General features: G+C 46.6%; 1 protein-coding gene and 2 non-coding genes across 4 annotated transcripts in view; 1 reads left to right on the top strand and 2 right to left on the bottom strand.

The window, feature by feature from the left end:
• KDM1B (lysine demethylase 1B) overlaps nucleotides 1–20,881 on the top strand; it is a 60,532-nt gene that overhangs the window by 36,505 nt on the left and 3,146 nt on the right. For both annotated transcript variants that reach the window (XM_077885850.1, XM_077885851.1), the window contains exons 10-20: nucleotides 1,231–1,407; nucleotides 1,811–1,885; nucleotides 4,378–4,515; nucleotides 5,508–5,679; nucleotides 8,659–8,786; nucleotides 10,121–10,252; nucleotides 10,770–10,844; nucleotides 13,814–13,930; nucleotides 14,848–14,973; nucleotides 15,744–15,866; nucleotides 17,574–17,726. In XM_077885850.1, the coding sequence (XP_077741976.1) occupies nucleotides 1,231–1,407; nucleotides 1,811–1,885; nucleotides 4,378–4,515; nucleotides 5,508–5,679; nucleotides 8,659–8,786; nucleotides 10,121–10,252; nucleotides 10,770–10,844; nucleotides 13,814–13,930; nucleotides 14,848–14,973; nucleotides 15,744–15,866; nucleotides 17,574–17,726 (1,416 nt within the window). The remainder of the gene's footprint in view (nucleotides 1–1,230; nucleotides 1,408–1,810; nucleotides 1,886–4,377; nucleotides 4,516–5,507; nucleotides 5,680–8,658; nucleotides 8,787–10,120; nucleotides 10,253–10,769; nucleotides 10,845–13,813; nucleotides 13,931–14,847; nucleotides 14,974–15,743; nucleotides 15,867–17,573; nucleotides 17,727–20,881) is intronic.
• On the bottom strand, nucleotides 16,543–16,649 carry LOC144306883 (U6 spliceosomal RNA). Its single transcript, XR_013373938.1, has one exon. It is a non-coding gene; the product is annotated as a U6 spliceosomal RNA (small nuclear RNA).
• Nucleotides 19,186–19,312, bottom strand: LOC144306891 (small nucleolar RNA SNORA1). Its single transcript, XR_013373945.1, has one exon. It is a non-coding gene; the product is annotated as a small nucleolar RNA SNORA1 (small nucleolar RNA).

The raw sequence follows: 20,881 nt of genomic DNA, 5'->3' as shown, positions 1-20,881 counted from the left end.
TCTCCACCTGTATGTGGACCCACACAGTTCAAACCCGTGTTGTTCATGGGTCTCCTGTATGGTCCTCTTCCTGTGCTTGGTCAGGTTCCATTGGAGCTGGGCATTGGTGGCAGTTGGAGGACAAGCCAGAGGTTGGGACATCCCCTTGCCTCCAGGACTCTTGAGTCTGTTCTAACTTCATGACAGTGGGTCAAGACTATGCTAATCTTGTCTCTTTGAAATGTTCCAGGGCCTTGCCAACTCTGGGGTGAGCAGGGAAAGGCAGTGTCATTTTTTTTTTTAAACGAGTTCCTAAGTCTGCCTCCCCACATCCAATTGGAGATGAGAATCCACCTTTTCCTGCTGCCAGTATGAGTGGGAGCGTGGGCTTCTGCGGTGGCCCTTCCTGTGTGGTTTATCGAGTCAGGAATATATTTGCGATGTGGTCAGCCCACGCTGCCTCTAGCTGTCATTCTTAGGGAGGAGAAGTTTAGGTGATAAAATACAAATTGCCATATTTTCCTTTTGCCCCTTCTTTTTCTTTGCCAGGCAAACCCCTCTATGATCTTACTATGTCTTAGTGATAGAGGATGGACTTGAACCCTGAGAGGGCTTTTGTTTTGTTTTGTTTTTGTTTTTTGCTTGTTTGCTTTTTTATCGTGGTAAAATACAATGTAAAGTTTACCATTTTTACCATTGTAAAACATACAGTTCAGTGGCATGAAGTAAATAGACAATAATCATTCCCATATCTCATTCTAGAACTCTTCGTTACACTAAGAGGAAACCCTACAGCCATTAAGCAGTGGCTCCCCATTCCTCCCTTCCCCCAGCCTCTGGCAGCCATTAGTCTACTTCCTGTCTTTATAGGTTTGCTGGTTGCAGGTTGTTCATACAAATGGAATCCTACAGGGTGTGATCTTTTGTAAGGAGCTTCTTCACATGGCATAATGTTTTCAGGATTCCTGAAACATGGATCAGTACCTCATTTCTTTTTATGGCCAAGTAATAGGCCGTGTATGGAACCCCATTAGGTTCATCCATTGATGAACACTTGGACAGTCCCTACCTTTTGGCCGTTTGAGTAGTGCTGCTATGAATTTCGCATGAGCCTGTGTTTTCAGTTCTTTTTGGTGTTATACGCAGGAGTGGAGTTGCCGAGTTACAGAGTAATTCTATTTAACTTTTCGAGGAGCCAAGATGCACGTGTATTTGTTTGTTTTAACAGTTTGGTTTTGTCTCCAAACATAGGAAGCTCTTACCCCTCAGAAATGTATCCCTCACATCATTGTCCGGGGTCTCGTACGCATCCGGTGTGTTCAGGAAGTGGAGAGGATACTTTATTTTATGACAAGGAAAGGTCTCATCAACACGGGAGTTCTCAGCGTCGGCACTGACCAGTATCTTCTTCCTAAAGATTACCACAACGTAGGTGCCTGTTGCTCTAGCGGTAACGCCACTGCCATCACGATAAATGCTAGTGTGCGGATAGTAATGCTAGTGAATGCTGGTTAATAATACTCCTCTAACAGTCACATTATCACCACAGAAGTTATAAAGCAAGACTTTTGTAGAATATGTGCTTCTCTGGGGAAGAGAATATCAGAAACTGATTGCCTAGACTGTGGAGAGGAAGAGGGGATGACTTTGTACAATCATACTCTTTAGGAAATTAACTTTCTATGAACATCACAGAAATGTAGATGAACTAACTTGGCTTGGCAGTTAGTATCTTCTTAGAACAACTAAAACAATATATTGCTTTCATTTCTCTAATTGGATCCTTTTTTTTTTCAATTTTTTTTCAATTTTTTTTTTTTTTTTTTTTAAGAAATCAGTCATCATTATCGGGGCTGGTCCAGCAGGATTAGCAGCTGCTAGGCAACTGCATAACTTTGGAATTAAGGTAAGATTTGGGAGACATGAAGTTGATAACAGATGGTTAACCGTGCTTTTGGTCCACATTTTCTAAGATTTAGAAACCAGTTTCTGATTTTAGTGGAGAATGTGAAATACACTGTATCTTTATGTCTTTAGAATCTTTCTAACCAATCCTAGAAAAGATAAGTTTGAAATTGGTCTCATAAAAGAAAAGTAGGGGGAATAGCGGTTCCCAGTAGCTTTAGACAGGGTTTTAGACTCCCGATGAGTAAATCAGAAGAGATTCTGTGCAGATCCTAAAGCAGAAATTCTTCACAGGGTGTTATGACACAATAGAGGGGACATTGGGAAAATGTCCTTGTTTTTGTAATAGTTTGAGACTATAAACAGCAACTTGGAAATTCACCATTTCATGTATAAAAGTTTTTGAAACATACAGGCAAAATTTTTAATGCAAAGCAAAGGGCTACTTTTTTTTTTTTTTTTTTTTTTTTTTTGAGTAAGCTCTGTGCCTAGTGTGCTTGAACCCACGACCCCAACCTCAACAGTTGCATGCTCTACCGACTGAGCCAGCCAGGTGCCTCTCAAAGGCATACTTTGAGTCTTACTCTGGAAGCCAGTCTTTGCTTTTGGAAGCAAGACTGAGTTAGTTAATCCATGGTTCCGACAGAATTACATGACTTTTAAATAAGGCTGTGCATACTTGAGGTAGCCTGCTTCTCCACGATAGGATGGTTTTTAGCTAGCATGTGGCCTTATGCCAGGTGTTCAAAACTAGCCAAAATAGAGACTTGCAAAAAAGAAAAATTGTACATTTCAGAATCTGATTTCCATTAGATTCATTCAAATTAACCATCCTCTCGATTTCTGTGACTTCCTAGGTCTGACACATGCCTCCTTTTTAAAGATTTATTTTTTCAAGGACTTTGGTTTTCAGTTAAACCAAATGTGAAATCGGTTTGGTAGAACTGAATTAGCCTTTTTATTTTTCTCTGTCTGGCTGAAAGAAATGACAACTTCTTTTTTTCACAATGTCGTCTCTGCTGGAGGAATTCCAGAGATGAAAAAAGTTTCAGTAGCTATGTCTAAGAGAAGTTTCCCTCACTTGAATGGAAGACATAAGTCTTGGGCTACATCAAATTGCTTAACAAAACAGAAGAACCCAAGGTGGATTTATAGAAAGTGTGTTTGCATTCCAAAGTATTTTTCTGAATGGTATTAAGCTAGGACGTGGTTTTGTTTTTTGGGTATTTTTTTTAAGGTTTTATTTATTTGACAGAGTGAGAGAAAGCACAAGGAGGGAGAAGCAGGCGCCCCGCTAAGCAGGGAGCTGATATGGGGCTTGATCCCAGGACCCTGAGATCATGATCTGAATCGGAGGCAGACGCTTAACTGACTGAGCCTCCCAGGCGGCCTGCTAGGACGAGTTTTAATTGAGCATCTATTTATTCATGCATTAGATATTAGGGCCAAGATCTCTTGTTTGTTATTGTTTGGAAAACTCAAGGATGATGTTATGGGAAACGTTATTAATATCCGAAGTCTAGGGGGCTGTCTTTAATATCCTGCCTTCCTCTTAAAAGTAGAAATGGCTGGGTCTGTGTTATTCCGAATGAAGTCAGAGAAAGAGGGTGTAGAAGGTTTGAACCTCTGGTGGTAACCTTCCTTGTCAGAGAAAATGAGGAATGAGAATACTCAGAGGATCCTTCCTGTCCTCCGCTTTCTCTCGCCAGGTGGTGAGGGAGACCCCAGAGACCACCCATCCTTCTCAGTGAGGAAAGAGAGTCCCCTGAGGGACCAAGATGGTTAACTTGGGGAAGCTCCTTAAACAAGTTGAAGGGGTGCTGTTCGGATCCAGAAATGAAATGACTGGCCCTGTGCTGAGTTGGATTCACCTTTTCCCTGGGTACTGCAACCCAGGAAAGTGTCACGCTCCTAGTCCCAGGGCTGTCCGCCGCCAGCAGCTCCTCATGCCATCCGAAATTTGGGGATGTGGGGCCAGCCTGCTTAGGCCAAGGCCACAAGGTCATACTTGGATTGTATGATTGATAAAATAGAATTTTATTTTTGACAGTAGTCCTATCTTAGGGAAGTTAAGGCCTATTTGCAATGCTAAAGGCATTTTGCTGCATACAGAGATGCTTTATAGGATAAAATCACCTCGTTAATCTGGTTTCTTATAGTGCTTTTCAATTTGTGGAATAGTATTAAGTGAAAGCTTTCAGAGTCCACTCAGTGTGCTGGTTCATCAGATCTTACCATTATGGGATTGGAGAGGAGACAGTTTGAGGGATTTCTCCAGCAGACCACTCACTGACTCCTTGCTGAAAGCCGGATGGTTTAACGTCTACTTTGGCTTCTGTTCCCCCTGCATTCTTTTAAAAGTTTTTTCTCAAGTGATAGAATAATTAACCAACTATGGAACTTAGTTAACTGCATGCCATTCTGCATTTATAGTACTGCATTTCATATGGTTATTCTATCCTATTTAGCTTCCCTGATTACCTGTCTTTTTAGGTAACTGTCCTGGAAGCCAAAGACAGAATTGGAGGCCGAGTATGGGATGATAAATCATTTAAAGGCGTCACAGTGGGAAGAGGAGCCCAGATTGTCAATGGCTGTATCAACAACCCAGTAGCCCTAATGTGTGAACAAGTGGGTTTCTTTAAGATTTGTGTTGTAGATAATCAGAAGAAAACATTGTCTCAGTTTGCTTGTGTGTAGTATGAATAATGCTTTTAGATAATACAGAACAACACCCAAATGATTTCTAGCCGCCTCATCCCCTCTGAAAAGTCAAAAATACTGTTCTTCCTTTCTGAGAAGGTGGAACTTAGAGTACATAAAAGATTTGTTTCCTAAGATCTTTAATTATATTTGTGTGTTATTTGCAGACCACTTGATTAGCTCATCATTTTAGGGTTGCCAGATGGAGCAAATAAATAGCTGGGCAGGATGCCCAGCTAACTTCGACTTTTGGACAAACAACAAGGAGTTTTTTTCGGATAAGTATGTCCCAAATATTACATGGGATGTTTTGGGTGCAATATTTGGAACATGCTTATAGTATTAAAAAAACAAACACCAAAACCCAAACTACTCATTGCTTATCTGAGAGTCAATCTTAACTGAGCATATCCTGTCTTTTTTCAGGCAACCCTCCATAGTTTTTTTTTGTTTTTCGTTTTTTGTTTGTTTTTGTTCCCTCTGTAGTTTCTTGAAGACCCGGTAGGCCCAAGGTTTTTTTCTGAAATATTTATTGACGGTAAATTCAGCATCACCTTCCACGAGCGTTTGTGTGGTTGTGTGTTCATTTACATGACAGTCCACAACGGGGCGGGAACGTCAGAGCAAGGAGAGGCAGTGCACAGCCGTAGCATCCAACACATTAATAAATACTGCCCGAGAAGCTGGAGAGTGCATGGCATGGGCGCTGTTGCTGTCACCTCACTTTCTCCTAAAATAAGGTCTCATGCTCCTTTCTCACTGCCTTCCTCTGCTGCCAGTGCCCAGGAAGCGTATTTAGCTTTATCTTCGAGAGATACTAGACCATTTTCTCCATGAGAGCTCTGTCTAATTTCAGCTTAGAACCTGTAAGTATTTTTTCCCGGGAAAATTTTCACCTTCTTATTCTTATTATTTTGAAGCTTGGCATCAGCATGCATAAATTTGGAGAGAGATGTGACTTAATTCAGGAAGGTGGAAGAATAACTGATCCCACCATTGACAAGCGCATGGACTTTCATTTTAATGCTCTCTTGGATGTTGTCTCTGAGTGGAGAAAGGATAAGACTCAGCTCCAAGATGTTCCTTTAGGAGGTATGGGACAATGGCCTTCTGAATGTTCCTTCGGAGTCTCCTTGTCACCCCAGCCGGGTGAGCAGCAGCAGCAGCAGCAGCCACCTGTGCGGCTGGAAGTCTGCAATAAGAGGCGCCTGCGAGGGGCCACCCGGCTGGCTCAGACGGTAGAGATTGACACGTTCTCGGGGTCATGAGGTCAGGCCCCACCATGGGTGTAGAGCTTATGGTAAAAATCTAACACACATGAAGGAAGAGTCCTGGGAGCGTTGCTTTTGGGCTGATTTCTACTCTCCACTGTTGTGCTCTGTGGAGCAGAACTTCAAGGACCTTCAGAGGCTTGTGCGCACGGACACACACAGATCTTACTTTGCAGAAAATAGCTGATGTTTAATTATTTAAATGTTTAATTCTCAGTTTTCCAGAGGAGCTTGCTTCTTTAATTTTTTTAAAGATTTTATTTATTTATTCATGAGAGACACAGAGAGAGAGGAAGAGACACAGGCAGAGGGAGAAGCAGGCCCCATGCAGGGAAGGGAGCCCAACATGGGACTCGATCCCCCGGACTCCAGGATCACACCCTGGGCCAAAGGCAGGCGCTAAACTGCTGAGCCACCCAGAGATCCCCAAGGAGCTTGCTTTTAAGGAAACTTATTCTAGGCTCCATCTGAATAGTCACTATATAAGGTCCTTTCTAGATCAAAAGAGTTTCTGTATGCTGGGATTTCTTTTCTCTTTTTTGGGGGATAGTGGGTTGAAATTTTTTTCAGTATGTTTTGTTTGAAAATGCGAGAACGCATTATTACAATTTGGAATTTTTAATTCATGATCGTTAAGCTTTGGTACTAAGTGAACCAAAAGATACCCAGTTGTACTCTTTTGAAAACTTGACTGTGTAACATCTCATTTCCGTGAGGGTGCTAGCTGAGATTTGACCATACTGCTTCTTAAATTGATGTTTATTTTTTTAAGATTTTACTTATTTATTCATGAGAGACACAGAGAGAGGCAGAGACACAGAAGGAGAAGCAGGCTCCTCGCAGGGAGCCTGATGTGGGACTCGATCCCGGAACTGGGATCACACCCTGAGCCAAAGGCAGACACTCAACCGCTGAGCCACCCAGGCGTCCCAAATTGATGTTTATTTAACCAACAATTTTTATGGCCTGAATGGATTCACTTGTAGTGGCAGGTCGGGGTTTCTGAAAGTGTGATCATTTGAACTCTGTCCGCAGGATGTTATTTTGCTTCAACTGTATGTATCCTTCTAAGGCTTCTTAGTTCTTTATCCTGATGTCTGCTCCCTCACTGCTTGGGGTAAATGTCTCAGTCGCAGGGACTATCTCTTCACCCTTCCTTTCTGGGCCACCAGATAAAAAAGTTAATTGCCTTGTCTTGGCCTTACTTAACAAAAATGATCAAGGGAGGATCTACAACACCAACTGTGTCAGGTTCTAGTTCTATCCTGCCCGGTAGTATCTGAGCTGTCTGAGATTACACCTAAGTAGCACTTAGCTGAAAACACCCAAATATAAATACTAAGAAGCTAGAGTTAATTTCACAAAGCATATGTACTAAAGCTTTTAAATGTATTTTACATAAAAACTCGCATTAAGTCTTCTCCCAATCTGTTTATACTTAATTTTATATACTCTTCTAGCAATCTTGGTTCTTCCCAAATCTACAAAACCTAAAGGAAAATAGAAACCACACAGCAGGAGGCAGGAATGGGACCACAAGTTGGTAATGAAAGCTAAAAGGCCCTGTGGTCTGGGGGCAGAAGCTTGGCTCAGATCTAGAGGGGCCATGGTCATCCCCGTATACGGTGTAGCCTCAGAATGGAAGTTTTTTTTTTTTTTTTTTTTTTTAGAATGGAAGATTTTAATGAGAGTCTGGAGCTGTCAAAAATTTTTTTTCTTAACTCATTTTCAGTTCCATTTCTACTTAAGCAAATGCACAGGCTTGATCGAAGCTTTGAGTCTCTGCAGTGTACGTGTGGGCTGGTGGTCCTCACCTCGAAGGTTCTGAAGAAGGGCTCTGTGCTAGGATTCTTACCATCTGTCAGACACGAGCCTCCTCCCTTCCCTCCCCCCCGCCCCCAAAAGGGAATCTCAGACAAGAACTGAAATGATGCCACAGGGCTTGTGTGTATGTGTAGCTGAAAGTTCCAGTTGCATGGGTGGATGAATGTCGGGGTTGCAAGCGAGCAGGATTCCCAAGACTAGTGGTGGCCAGGTGATGCTGGACAGTGAGGGGGCCTGGGCTGGGGTGGGGGAGCCCCGGCTCGGGGTTGGGGTGGGGGAAACAGCAGCAGCAGGCCTCCCCTGGTTGGAATTTACCAGGAAGAGACTCAGCCACCACTCAGCAGAGCGTGTAGCCGGCAGGTAGTAGGTGCTATCTTTGGAAAGGCTGGAAATGTGCTCGCGTTGTCTGGCTGTGGGCTTTGGAATTTATTACACAGGGAGTAGAAAACCAGCAATTAAGAGGTATTGAGCCAGAGAAAGCTGAGCTGACAGAGCTCGGGATGGATTATTCTTGTTTTGTTGGAGAGAATACAGCCAGTAGTCTCTCATAGGTCTGTTCGTCGAGGGGAGACATTCTAAGAAGTTGACCTTAGGTGGTCACAGTAGGACCAGAAAGAGAAGAGGAGCTTTCTCTGGGGGGACAGGGATACTCCCTCCACCCCCACCACCCCAACCTTGACCCCCCCCCAAAAAAAAAGTTTTTCAACCAGGCAGAAACGAAACATAGTTGATGATACAGAGCCTACCTACATTCTTTGTTTCCAGTTAAGATAAGCTTTTCCTTCCTGAGTGAAACCAACCTTATCAAGATGTCCTCACCCTCCCCCAACCTCCCCCCCAACTCCAGGGGTTTACTTGGGAAGCGACTCCAGAAGTCGGGGGTTTGGCGGGGTTGCAGGGGGTGGAAGGCAGAGGATGAGGAATTGGGGAACGATATGACAGCTGTTTTCTCTGCTTTGCTCCCTTGCCTTTGCAGAAAAGATAGAAGAGATCTACAAAGCTTTTATTAAGGAGTCTGGCATCCAGTTCAGTGACCTCGAGGAACAGGTGCTTCACTTCCACCTCAGTAACCTGGAGTATGCCTGTGGCAGCAGCCTCCAGCAGGTGTGACTGAGCTGGTGTTGGGTGTCTGTGTCTCCGTGATGCAGCTAAATTCTGAACCCAGACAGGTTTGGGTAAACAGGAAATACTGGTTCTGCTGTTGGGAAGTTCAAAAACCATGACTTCTGAGCTTATTCACCCTACCTTGGGTGAGACTTTTGTTTTGAAAGCAGGAGAAACCTTCCCTCAGATAATGCATGTTGCAAAGCAGCTCAGCAAGTTGAGCAGGTGCCGGAGGGCCTGGGGCTGCTTGGGCCAGTGTGTGGGGGGAGGGGCTCACCACCCTCCTTCCCCTGCACTCCGTTGCCCTGCAGGCATTTCTCTGGAGCCCTGGTGGTCAGAGAACACAGTTCTCCAGAGACCAAAGATAGAGCGGCTTGCTGTTGTGGTCTGTGTGTTTCTCCGAAATAAATTTAAACTCACCCCGCTCATACAGCCACTGTGGTCTTGATCATCAGATCTGTGTTTTGAATAGAGGCTCCACGGAGGACCCCGACCTGCTGTCGAGATCAGGACCTCCGTTTGCTTTCGATTCTTCCCTGCCATTGGAATAACACTGTCTTCCAAAATCATGCCGGGTTTCGGCCTCTTTGGAGATGCCACGTTGAAGACAGATAGTTGGCGTGTCTATAGATGGATTGTTAAGATGCAGTTCTACTCCTTGAATTCTTCTTTTCCAAGATTTTTGACATATAATATACCTTGTGTTTTTATCAAGCAGCGGTAACCATGCCCAAATTATGTCTACCCTTTTTTTTTTAACTTTATTTTATTTATTTATGATAGTCACATAGAGAGAGAGAGAGAGAGAGAGGTGGAGACATAGGCAGAGGGAGAAGCAGGCTCCATGCACCGGGAGCCTGACGTGGGATTTGATCCCGGGTCTCCAGGATCGCGCCCTGGGCCAAAGGCAGGCACCAAACCGCTGTGCCACCCAGGGATCCCCTGTTTTTGTTTTTAAGATCTTATTTATTGATTTGACATAGAGCACAAGCAAGGGGAGTGGCAGGCAGAGGGAGAGAGAGAAGCAGGCTCCCCGCTGAGCAGAGAGCCTGATGCGGGGCTCGATCCCAGGACCCTGGGATCACGACCTGAGTTGAAGGCAGATGATACTCTACTCACTGGGCCATCCAGGAGGCCCTCCTGTCTACCTTTTAATTCTAAAATAAGCTTTCCTGGAGCACCTGGCTGGCTCAGTACAGCATGCTACTCTTGATCTTGGGGTCGTGAGTTCAAGTTCTACATTGCAGGGGGGGCAGAGTTTAAAAAAATAAAATAAAATAAAAATAAATAATAATAAAAAAATAAAATAAACTCTCCTACACATTGTTTTCCAGGTATCTGCTCGCTCCTGGGACCACAACGAATTCTTTGCCCAGTTTGCTGGTGACCACACTCTGCTAACACCTGGCTACTCCGTTATCCTTGAGAAACTGGCAGAAGGCCTGGACATTCGGCTCGAGTCTCCGGTGAGTAGGGAGCGGCGGGGAGGGGCCGCTCTGCTTTGGCCTCGCGTTTGGAGAATGCGGAGTTTGGGGCACGTGGCTTACACAGGAGACAGGTGTTTGCTTTGACCTTGTTCATGAGAACCCCACTGTTGGGAAGTTACAGGGGCTCAGATGCATCTTCGTTACTAATAACAGGTGCAGGAGTCTCACGACCTCCCTGCCACGGCGCATCTATTTTCTCTCTAAAATTTTCCCTTCGCATCGTCGTCCTGTGCTTTTGTGTTGTGTATCCCTCTGATCACAGAGATGGTGATTTATGTGTGTATTTCACTTTAGACTGTCTTATAAAGATTTCCCAGATTCTGACAAAGTGTTCATAAATTTAAATGACTGAATGGTAGTTGCCTGAAGTAAGCTGTAAATGTTATTTAGATCACTGAGTGCCGGGAGATGATTCTTTGGATGCTTGGAGACAGGAGGGGATCCTGGATCTGTGGCTCCCTGCCTCTTGGCTTTCATGATTGTTTTTCTTGAGCAGGTACAGAGCATTGATTATTCTGGAGATGAAGTGCAGGTTACCATTACGGATGGGACAGGGTGTACGGCACAAAAGGTAGGTGCTAGAATTTTGCTAGGTGCTGCCTCCAGGGCCTGAGGGTCTGTTTTCCACCAAGAAGTTTGCCCTTTGCCGATCTGCCCGGAGCCTTGAGGCCTGAAGAGTTACCTATCTCCGTTCAGTTATGTGTGGATCTGCAGATCTGATTTAATCAATCTCTGTCTAGATTCATGGTAGATGGAATTCCAAAAAGTGTTTCTCAAAGTGGGTTCTATGTACATCAGTCCTGAGAGTTAAATAAGAAAAGAAATCCTTTGGCCAGATGAGTTTGAAAAGTATTATATAATGTAGTTTGCTTTTTGGGTTAAATATGAGTGTGTGAAAGGCTCTGAAGTTGTGCATTACAAAAAAAAAAATTGTTCAGGATTCATACTTTCCAAGGTAGTGGTGGGGTTTTTTCTTTTTTGTTTGTTTGTTTGTTTTGCCATGGAATCATTTTTCAATTCAAGACAGCTCTTGTTTTCATTTTGAAATGGCAGGAGTACTTCTATATTATTGGACTCTTTTGTGAACAACTTGGGTGGGTGGACAGTGGGAGGTGCGATGCTGTGTGACATCACACGGAAGTTCCCGTGGCGTCGGAGCGCAGAGGTGCTTACTTGGAGGGGAGGGGGATTCATAAGCCCCATAAGTTAATTTCGGTTTAGTTTTGTCTGAGACGAGGACCTAAATGTACAACCGACAGACTGTGACGGGGCCCCAGGTTAGCTGTGTCCTGCATTTTTCTGATCTAGGAGTACTCCACCGTCCGTGCTCCTCACACAGAAGTGAAGGATTGCGTGTCAGACGAAGAGACGGGGTCTAGTGTATGAGCCCGCGGGGTGGGCCCTCTGTTCCTGCCCGGGATCCCTAGGGGCGGCTCGATGAGTCTTTGGCCTGTTGGTGGTTCTCAGGCCTGGCCCACATCACACTCACCTGGGAAAAGACAGACTACAGAACCCCACCCCACACACATTCTCAGGGAATCAGTCTGTTCACGTTTGTAAAGCTCCCCGGGTAAGACCACCTTGTGGCCAGTGTGGACCAAGCCCTCTTTGAGCCCCAAAGTGAGAATCAGGGTAGTATCTAAGGCTCCTCCTAGCGGTAAAGAAAATTTTTTTTAGAATACCTCTTTTTAAAATTGCAAGTCAGTGGAAGGCTTGACCTCTGCCTGCTGGGTCACCCCCTGCCTGACCCTTCTTTCTTTGGATCCAGCTCTCCAGGGATATGAGGGCATAGCTGTGCCCCAAAATCTGCTCCAAAGCGTATTGGAAGTATTTTGATTTTTACGGTGGTCTACACACAGCACGTGGTTTGAATCGGAAGTTTCCCCAACTTATAAACAAGTGAAAGATTTCCACCCCAACATGATAAACATTTTGACAAACCGTAGTGCGGCCTCGAGGCCGCCTGCCCCGAGACCTGCACAGATCTGAGATCTGGTGTGGGTCCCTGGGCAAGGTGTGTTCATCTCTTTCGCCTGTTTGTTTACCTAAGCTCATGTGCTTTTGAAAGCTTTTTTGTTGTTGGGAAAATATCTAGATCTTATTTCCTTGAAGTTCTTACACATTCAAGAAACTGTCCCTCCACCCCCACACACTTTTTTTCTTTTTCTTTTTTTTTTTTCATGATGCTGACAGAGAAAATGCTTTATACTTTATCAAAGTTCCCTGTGGCAGAAAATAGTGACACAATCACAGGAAGAACTCTGGCCTTCCTGGGATCCTGGTGTTGGGGTTCAGGCCAGAGAACTAAATCTTTGGTTGAGGGCTAGGGTAGATGGGGTGCTTGGCATTCATTGCCGTGAGTGCTCCTCCGGCTGTGCTGTCCTACACTGTAGATAGAGGTAGACACACCCCCCCGCGCTTCCTAGACTCCCTAGCGGCTGAGGCTCTAAATACTGAATGGTCCAGCCACTCAGACGCACCAGCGTGAGGCTTGGAAGGTATGGTCTGACTTTTGCTTTGTGTCTGACAAGCATAATGGTCCGGATGTTGGGTCCTTCTGCAGTGCGGCCGGTGGAGGTTCCAGGCTCCCCTCAGCAGCCACAAGGGGAGCATGAGGAACCCATTGTGCTGCTGGAGCTTTTCTGTGAGCGGCGTGATTCTGGAGCTCACAGCAGGTGTGATGGCTTTTGACCGTGACTGTGGTGATGTGGTTCTAGAGCCAGAAAGCTCCTGATTATATGGAGAGACAGCAGCTCTTCCATGGCCGGGTTTTGTGGTGGGACTTTGAGAGTGATTCTTGAAGGCTCTGTTAGCATCTGTTACTTCAGCTCTCCTGAATGATTTTTTTTTTCTTTTAAGATTTTATTTATTTATTCATGAGAGACACAGAGAGAGAGGCAGAGACACAGGCAGAGGGAGAAGCAGGCCCCCTGCGGGGAGCCCGATGCGGAACTCGATCCCAGATCACACCCTGAGCCAAAGGCAGGTGCTCAGCCACTGAGCCACCCAAGTGCCCGTTTTGTCCTTTAAAAAACTGTTTGTGGCTCTATGTGATTGTAATAATCTGTAATGTTTTTGAGGTACTTTACCATTTATGAAGCATATCAGTGTATATTGTAAGAGTTTTCACGTTAAGCATCACCCCAGTGCTTTGAGGTTAGTAGGGCAGATATTGACCGCATGTTAGAAAGAGTTCTTTGGATCCATATTTAGGGCCGTCTCCTCTTACGGTCCTGCTTTCCAGGACTGCGGTCTACTGACTCTTCTTTCCCAACATTCTTCCAAGTGGATCCCGCTTCTGCACAGCCAGGCACCCTTTTGCAGTGAACACCCTGCCACCCTGTACAGGGCAGCCCAGGTTCTTCCCAGTAACGTGGGGTGGTGACCGTCTCACGATTGGCGACAGAGAGGACTGTCCTGTGGGTGTTGAGACTTTCCTGGTAATGAACCCACTGAGTGGTGGTGATGGTGGTGGTGGTGGTGGTGGTGGTGGTAGGTTCAGTTGCTTCTGTGTGTTAAACTGTTCATTTTCTCTCTCAGGTACTAGTGACTGTCCCCTTGGCCTTGCTGCAGAAGGGTGCCATTCACTTTAACCCACCGCTGTCAGACAAGAAGATGAAGGCCATCAACAGCCTGGGCGCGGGCATCATTGAAAAGGTGACTGCAGGGATCCCTGGGTGGCGCAGCGGTTTGGCGCCTGCCTTTGGCCCAGGGCGCGATCCTGGAGACCCGGGATCGAATCCCACGTCGGGCTCCCGGTGCATGGAGCCTGCTTCTCCCTCTGCCTGTCTCTGCCTCTCTCTCTCTTTCTCTGTGTGACTATCATTAAAAAAAAAAAAAAAAAAGAAAAAAAGAAAAAAAGAAAAGGTGACTGCATTACCGGGGCCTCAGCACTGAAGGGATTCGAGTCTGGTGACGGGAGTGCCTTCACTTCTGGTCTTGGGAAGTAGTGGGTCATTTTTTAATCCAGATAGAATTCGAAGATTTTCTTCCCTTGTGAATAATTCCCCAGGAAGCATAGGAAAGGATGTTATCAAAACGAGAGGAGGAGAGCTGGCTGCGGTCTGACTTTTGACATTAGGAAAATGAATCTTGCCATTCAGAATTTGAACTTGGCATATGAACATGTAAATGGAGTAGTTCGGGTGTGTGTGTGTGTGTGTGTGTGTGTGTGGTGTTTTTGTTTTTGTTTTTGCTGCTTTTCACACCTCCCCTCCATTAATTGATCCCAGTGAGGAGAGAGTTTCACTTCCTCTGCCTTTAGAATCTTCTCTAGCAGGCAGGTGCCAGAGCTGCAGGAAGTGCTGGCAGCCCTCGCCGTGGTCTCAGGGATGCTTTGCATCTTGAGGTTAGCCTAGTGGCTGTTGGGGGTCCATTATGGCGGAGGGCACTGAATGCACAAAAAGCCAGGTGCTCACGAGAGAGCAGACGAGGCAGGCGCATGGGAACAGGGAGCATTTGGGTTTGGGTTTTTTGCTCATGGCTCTAGTTAAGAACTATAGGTTGCTTCTTAGAGATTGCTGGACTTCCGCTTCCAGAAACTCTTAACCATCTTTCTCTTGCTCACTTTCCAGATTGCCTTGCAATTCCCGTACAGATTCTGGGACAGTAAAGTTCAAGGGGCTGACTTCTTTGGTCACGTTCCTCCCAGTGCCAGCAAGCGGGGCCTCTTTGCTGTGTTCTATGACATGGATCCCCAGGTAAAATCATCGGTGAAGTGCGGTTTGAATCTCCTCGCTACTGTTTAGCATTTGGCCAGGCTCAGGCACCCGTGGATGTGGTGGCCGCTCTGGGTCTGTGTTCGGGTGCTGGCGGCCTGCTTGGGCCTGTAGGAGCCCCAGTATCCAGTGCTCACGGCGCTCCCCGGGGGATAGGTTAAGTTGCTTGTGGAAAGTGCAAGATTTCGGGCTTGGTGAAGGGTGGGTGTGAGGGGCCCGAAGGAGGAGGAGGAGGAGGAGGCTCGGGTTGGCGGATGTGACTGGGGGACACAGGCGAGGGAGCGGTGTGTCTGGGACTGGGGATGGACCCTGGAGGTCACGTAAAAGAGTCACCCTCCTGTTCCCTTTTCTTCTTCCTTCCAAGAAACTTCATCTTAAGCGGTTTCACTCGGGAACCATGGACAAAATGTCTTCACCATTCGAGAAAGTTTTCCCCCCTGATTTTATCTGCAGGTTTTCCTTCCCCATCTCCTTATGTTTCTTCTAGAACAAGTTCTTATAAGGGAAAAGCCAAGAGCACCCTGGCTTTGATATTTATATTTCTTCCTGAGCCTTTCAGCCGCAAACAACAAGATGTACAGCTGCATCATGCGTTTTGTGAGGGGAGTGGGCTGGTGATTGAGATGAGGATGGGGGGCAGGAGGAAGGAGGGAGATTTGTGAGAACGAGGTCCTCCCTGTTGGATCAGGCAGTTAGGGGCTCGTGGACTGAAAGCAGAAAGTGTAAAGGGCCGTTGCCTTCCGTGTCCACAGAAGAAGCACAGTGTGCTGATGTCCGTGGTGGCTGGGGAGGCCGTGGCGTCCATCAGGACCCTGGAGGACAAGCAGGTGCTGCAGCAGTGCATGGCTGCCCTCCGGGAGCTGTTCAAGGAGCAGGTCAGAGAAACGCCTGGGGAGCGGGGCACGCTTGCTGTCAGCTTAGCGAGCCATCCTTACGTGACCGAGGATGCCAGAGATGGAGGCATGGGCTGCGTCACTCCTGATTCCCATGTCCAGCTTCTCACCTAAATCCCTGGGTGAGGGGTGGGGGGTGCTGGGGGGGCTAGGGCTGCGTAACAAAACAGACTGGGCGGTCTCAGCAGGGGAGGTTGGTTTTCTCACCGGGCGGGGGAGGGTGCAGGCCGTTTGGTGTCTTCTGAGGCCTCTCTCCTTGGCCTGCAGGTGACCGCCTTCCCCCGTGACCTCACACTCACACGGTCTTCCCTTTGTGCTGGCCTGTGGGCCTGTCCCAGTCTCCTCCTCCCGTGAGGACACCAGTCATACTGGACTACAGCCCACCCTCTTCACCTCGCTGTAACTTAATTACCTCATGCAAGGCCCTTTTTTGAATATCATCCCGTTATGAGGTATTGGGGCTTAGAGCTTCAAAATACGAATTTTAGGGGAACGCAAATGAACCTAGAGCAATATTCTATGCCACCTTTCACACCATTGTCTTCCTTTTTGGCTAGCATCACGCACACGCCCTCCTTTTTCTTTTTTCTTTCTTTCTTTTTTTTTTCCCCCCTCCTGTGCTAATCCACAAAGGGTGGCTGTTTGCTAGGGAACTGCACAAAATGTGGAACCCTTCACAAATTTGCATGTCATCCTTGCACAGAGGCCATGCTAATCTTCTCTGTGTGGTTCCTATTTTAGTGGATGTGCTGCTGAAGCGAGCACCACATCCCCTTTCTTTCCCAAGGATGTAAAAGGCTCAGCATTTTCCCTACGTCCTGTATTAACCCAAACCCCAGCAAGCTTTGAAAACTTTCCTTTCAAACAGATACGGTCCAGAATTTTCTCCTACCCCACAGACAGAGCTAGGTACTTTATATTTGCCAGTTTGCTAAAGCTCACAGTCTCGGGAGATTTGTAAATGGCGTGGCTTTTTTTTCTTTTTTTTTTTTTTTTTTCTCAAATAAAGGCGTGGGAGTAGAAAGATTTGAAATGACTCAAGAGTTAGGTAAATTAGAGAAAGAGAGGAACCCGGGTTGTTGCTTATCTTATGTGATGTGATCACATCTCACCATAGTCCCTAGCTTGGGGGTTTTGCCCCAAAACTTGTTTTCACATTAGTTATTTGGAACTTAGCACATTGTTTCCGTAGAGATATCTTTCATGTGCTCATCAGAGGCACAGAACTATTTGAAATTTAGTGAACGTGGAACATATCGCCCAATGGCTGTTCCATGGAGGAGGCTGTTGAGAATCCAGCTTGTCTGGGGACTGCCCCTTGCTTCCCTACCCCCGGCCTGGACACCCTCCTTCCACCACCTCCAGCACATACCGGGTGTTGGAAAGGGAAGGGCACTGGTGACGGCCTGGTGGGTGGACGGGAAGGACGTCTCTGGCCAGACAAGGTGTAGACCTGAGATGTGGGGGGAGGTTGCAGAGCCTGGGCAGGACACGGGACGCAGCACACATCGGGCCTGGGGGGAGCTGGCAGGTGGGGGGGGCAGGGGGTGTAGTGGGGGGCGCCGTGTCTGAGCCTCCAGGAACCATCTCTGTTTCTGGAGGAGGTGGGACTGGGTATCTGTGCTCCGGGCTGCAGCTCCTCCCAGGCCCCCGCTGATCCTGGGTGCTGGTTCCTTCCCCGTGACACAGGAAGTCCCAGACCCCACCAAGTATTTTGTCACTCGGTGGAGCACAGACCCCTGGATCCAGATGGCCTACAGCTTCGTGAAGACAGGCGGGAGCGGAGAAGCCTACGATATCATTGCGGAGGAAATACAGGGAACTGTCTTTTTTGCCGGCGAGGTGCGTACCATGATCTTGAACCCGGTCACTTTTATTTTGGTTACTTTCTTTTAACTAAAGTGCTGTGTGTCCAGAGTTTTCAAAGCAAAGTCAGATACAGTCAAAGTGTTAGGACACCAGGGGCCTCCCGGGCGGGGGGTCGGTCAAGCATCTGACTCTCGATCTCAGCTCGGGTCATGATCTCAGTGTCGGGAGATCGAGCCCCGTGTCAGGCTCTGTGGTGGGATGGAGTCAGCCTGAGAGTCTCTCTCCCTCTTCCCCATGGGGAGGAAACTAAATCTTAAAAAAAAAAGGGGGGGGGGCATCGTGACACCAAACAGCAGAATGGCCCCTCCACATCCAGCTCACACCCCCAGGACACCATTTTTAACCTTTCCTGTGGTTTCTTCAAGAATTTCCTGCCTGTTCTCAGATATTTCCACTGTTGACTTCGGGTCTGACAGGGTGGACACTGACTTCCCCTCGGGTTGACGATTTAGCCGTTCAGTGTGGTGACCTCACACCTGAGAATGGGCATCGGTGCTCGTGTGACGTGGCTTCCTGTGGAGCCAAGGTGTTCGTGGACTCCTTTCTTACACAGCTGTTTTCTTGACGGCCGCAGTGGCCCCTTTATCCCTTAGCTGAATTCTCCCCACCCGTCTGCTGGGGGCCCCCGCCCTCCCTGGAGCACCGTCGAGGCCCTGGGAGCTGCCGTGTTAGCGCCACTGTTGGAAACCCCTTCCTGGTGTCCTCTTGCCTTGCCTCTCTGGGACGCCACCTTACCGCTCTCCAGGGTTGGCGTTTTAATTTTCTAGATCCCTGTCTTCCTTCTTCTCTTTCTTTAATATTTATTATTTTTTTAAATTGTGGTAAATTACACATGATGTACAACTTTCCATCCTATTTTTTAAGTCTGTAAGTTTTTCTGTGAGGAGTTTCACGTGGGATTCCTTCCACTGCCAATCACCGTGGTTCCTCCAAAGTCGGAATCACCGTCTTCAAAAGAGCCCCTTTAAAAGAACTTGTGTTTAGTCCACAGTTGTCACCGACAGATAGTCACGGTACTTTTGGTTGGGCTTCTCTCATCTGCTCGAATATGGACAGACTTCCAGACTTCTCCAGCTGCTGGATCATCTTTTCTTTTTTGTTTTTTTTTTTAAAGATTTTATTTATTTATTCGTGAGACAGAGAGAGGCAGAGACACAGGCAGAGGAGAAGCAGGCTCCATGCAGGGAGCCTGATGCGGGACTGAATCCTGGGTCTCCAGGATCATGCCCTGGACCTAAGGCAGGCGGCAGACCACTGAGCCACCCAGGGATCCCCTGGATCATCTTTGGAATCAATCCAGTTTCTTTACAAGTCAAATTGTAGGAAGTACACTGATTGCTCTTTTGGCAAATGATCTAAAATCATTATTTTTTAATTGTTTCTAACATTGAAAAGTCCTGTTACTTCCACTGTACTCCCTGAGCCCAGCCAAGGATGTTATGGCCTCGTGGTCACCCCTGCGGTCATCTTGCTGTGATGGAAGCGCCTCCCGTCTCAGCCATATTCACAATTTCTGGACACCATGAGCGACAGTGCCCATTTTCATCTAGAACGAGGCTCTTATCATCCTATTTTTTAAGTGTACAGTTCAGTGGCACCAAATACATGGACGCTGCTGTGCCACCATCACCACCATCCATCTCCAGAACTTTCTCATCTGGAACTCAGTACCTGTGAAGCAACCCTCCCCATCCCCTCTACCCCCAGCTCCTGGATCCCACTAGTCTACTTTCCATCTCTACAGATTTGTCCTGGGTGTCTCATCCTCTCAGTGGGATCGTCCAGTGTTTGTCTTTTGTGACTGGCTTATTTCAGTCAGCAGAACGTCCTTAAGATTCATCCACGCTGTGGCATGTGTCAGAATAGCCTTTCTTTTTGTTTTATTTTATTTTATTTTATTTTATTTTATTTTATTTTATTTTATTTATTTTATTTTATTTTATTATTTTATTTTATTTTTGTAAAACTTTTTTTTTAAGATTTTATTTATTTATTCATGACAGACACACAGAGAGAGGCAGAGTCACAGGCAGAGGAAGAAGCAGGCTCCATGCAGGGAGCCCGATGTGGGACTCGATCATACCCTGGGCCGAAGGCGGCACCAAACCGCTGGGCCACCGGGGCTTCCCTAGCCTTCCTTTTTAAAAAAGACTAAATATAGTCCATTACATGTAGAGATGACATTTCATGTACACATTCATGTCCTGGACACTGGAGTTGCTTCTGCTTTTAGGCGGTTGTGACTAATGCTGTGCCCTGAACATGGGTGTACGTGTACTTTCAAGACCCTGCGGTTGGTCCTTCGGGGTATATTCCCAGAAGAGGCATTGCTGGATCATATATTAATTCGGCGCTTAGTTCCTTCAAGCACCATCCACGGTTTCCCACAGCAGCTGCACCATTGTGCGTTCCCCCCGGCAGTCACAAAGTTCCCAACACTCGAGATGTTTTAAAGATTATTTTAGAGGGAGATAGTGTACGTGTGGGAGGTGAGAGGCAGAGGGGGGAGGAGAGACCATCTGAAGAAGACTCTGAGATGAGTGGGGGAACCTGACGTGGGACTCGATCCCACGACCCTGAGGTCATGAACTCAGCTGAGGTCAGAAGTCGGACGCCCATCCGGCTGAGCCACCCACATGCCCCACCAATTTTCTGGTTTTTGCTAATAGCTGTCCTAAAGTGGCCTTTTAAAAAAATTTCTGTTGAGAAATGTTTTTGCTGTTTTGATCACTAATTTTTTTCTGTGCCTGTTTTCACTTGCTTGTAATCTAGATGCTTATATGCTTTCAGTCCTTGATTTTTTTCACTTTTGATCATTTTCTCCCCACTTTTTCCTCTTATTTCTAGTCTTCTGTTCCACATATTGGAACTCCTGAACTGAGGATCTTTCTTTTCTTTGTTGTTACTCATCTCTCCTTATCCTATGGTGTTGGGGGGAGATTCATATTCCCACTCTTGGGAATTTTGTGCTTATGAGCACTTTCTTGTCCTTGGATTATTCTTTTGGTAGCATCCTCCTCTTGCTTCATGACTCCTCAGAGTTCCTGTAGCGTCAGCCTCCCACGTGTCCAAATATCCCGTCCTTGATTATCTGCTTAGATTTGAGTGAGGCATTTTTAAAAAGCCTC

This window comes from Canis aureus, chromosome 37 (assembly GCF_053574225.1).
Source record: "Canis aureus isolate CA01 chromosome 37, VMU_Caureus_v.1.0, whole genome shotgun sequence".
NCBI lineage: Eukaryota > Metazoa > Chordata > Mammalia > Carnivora > Canidae > Canis > Canis aureus.
This window is presented reverse-complemented; position numbering and strand designations above follow the sequence as displayed.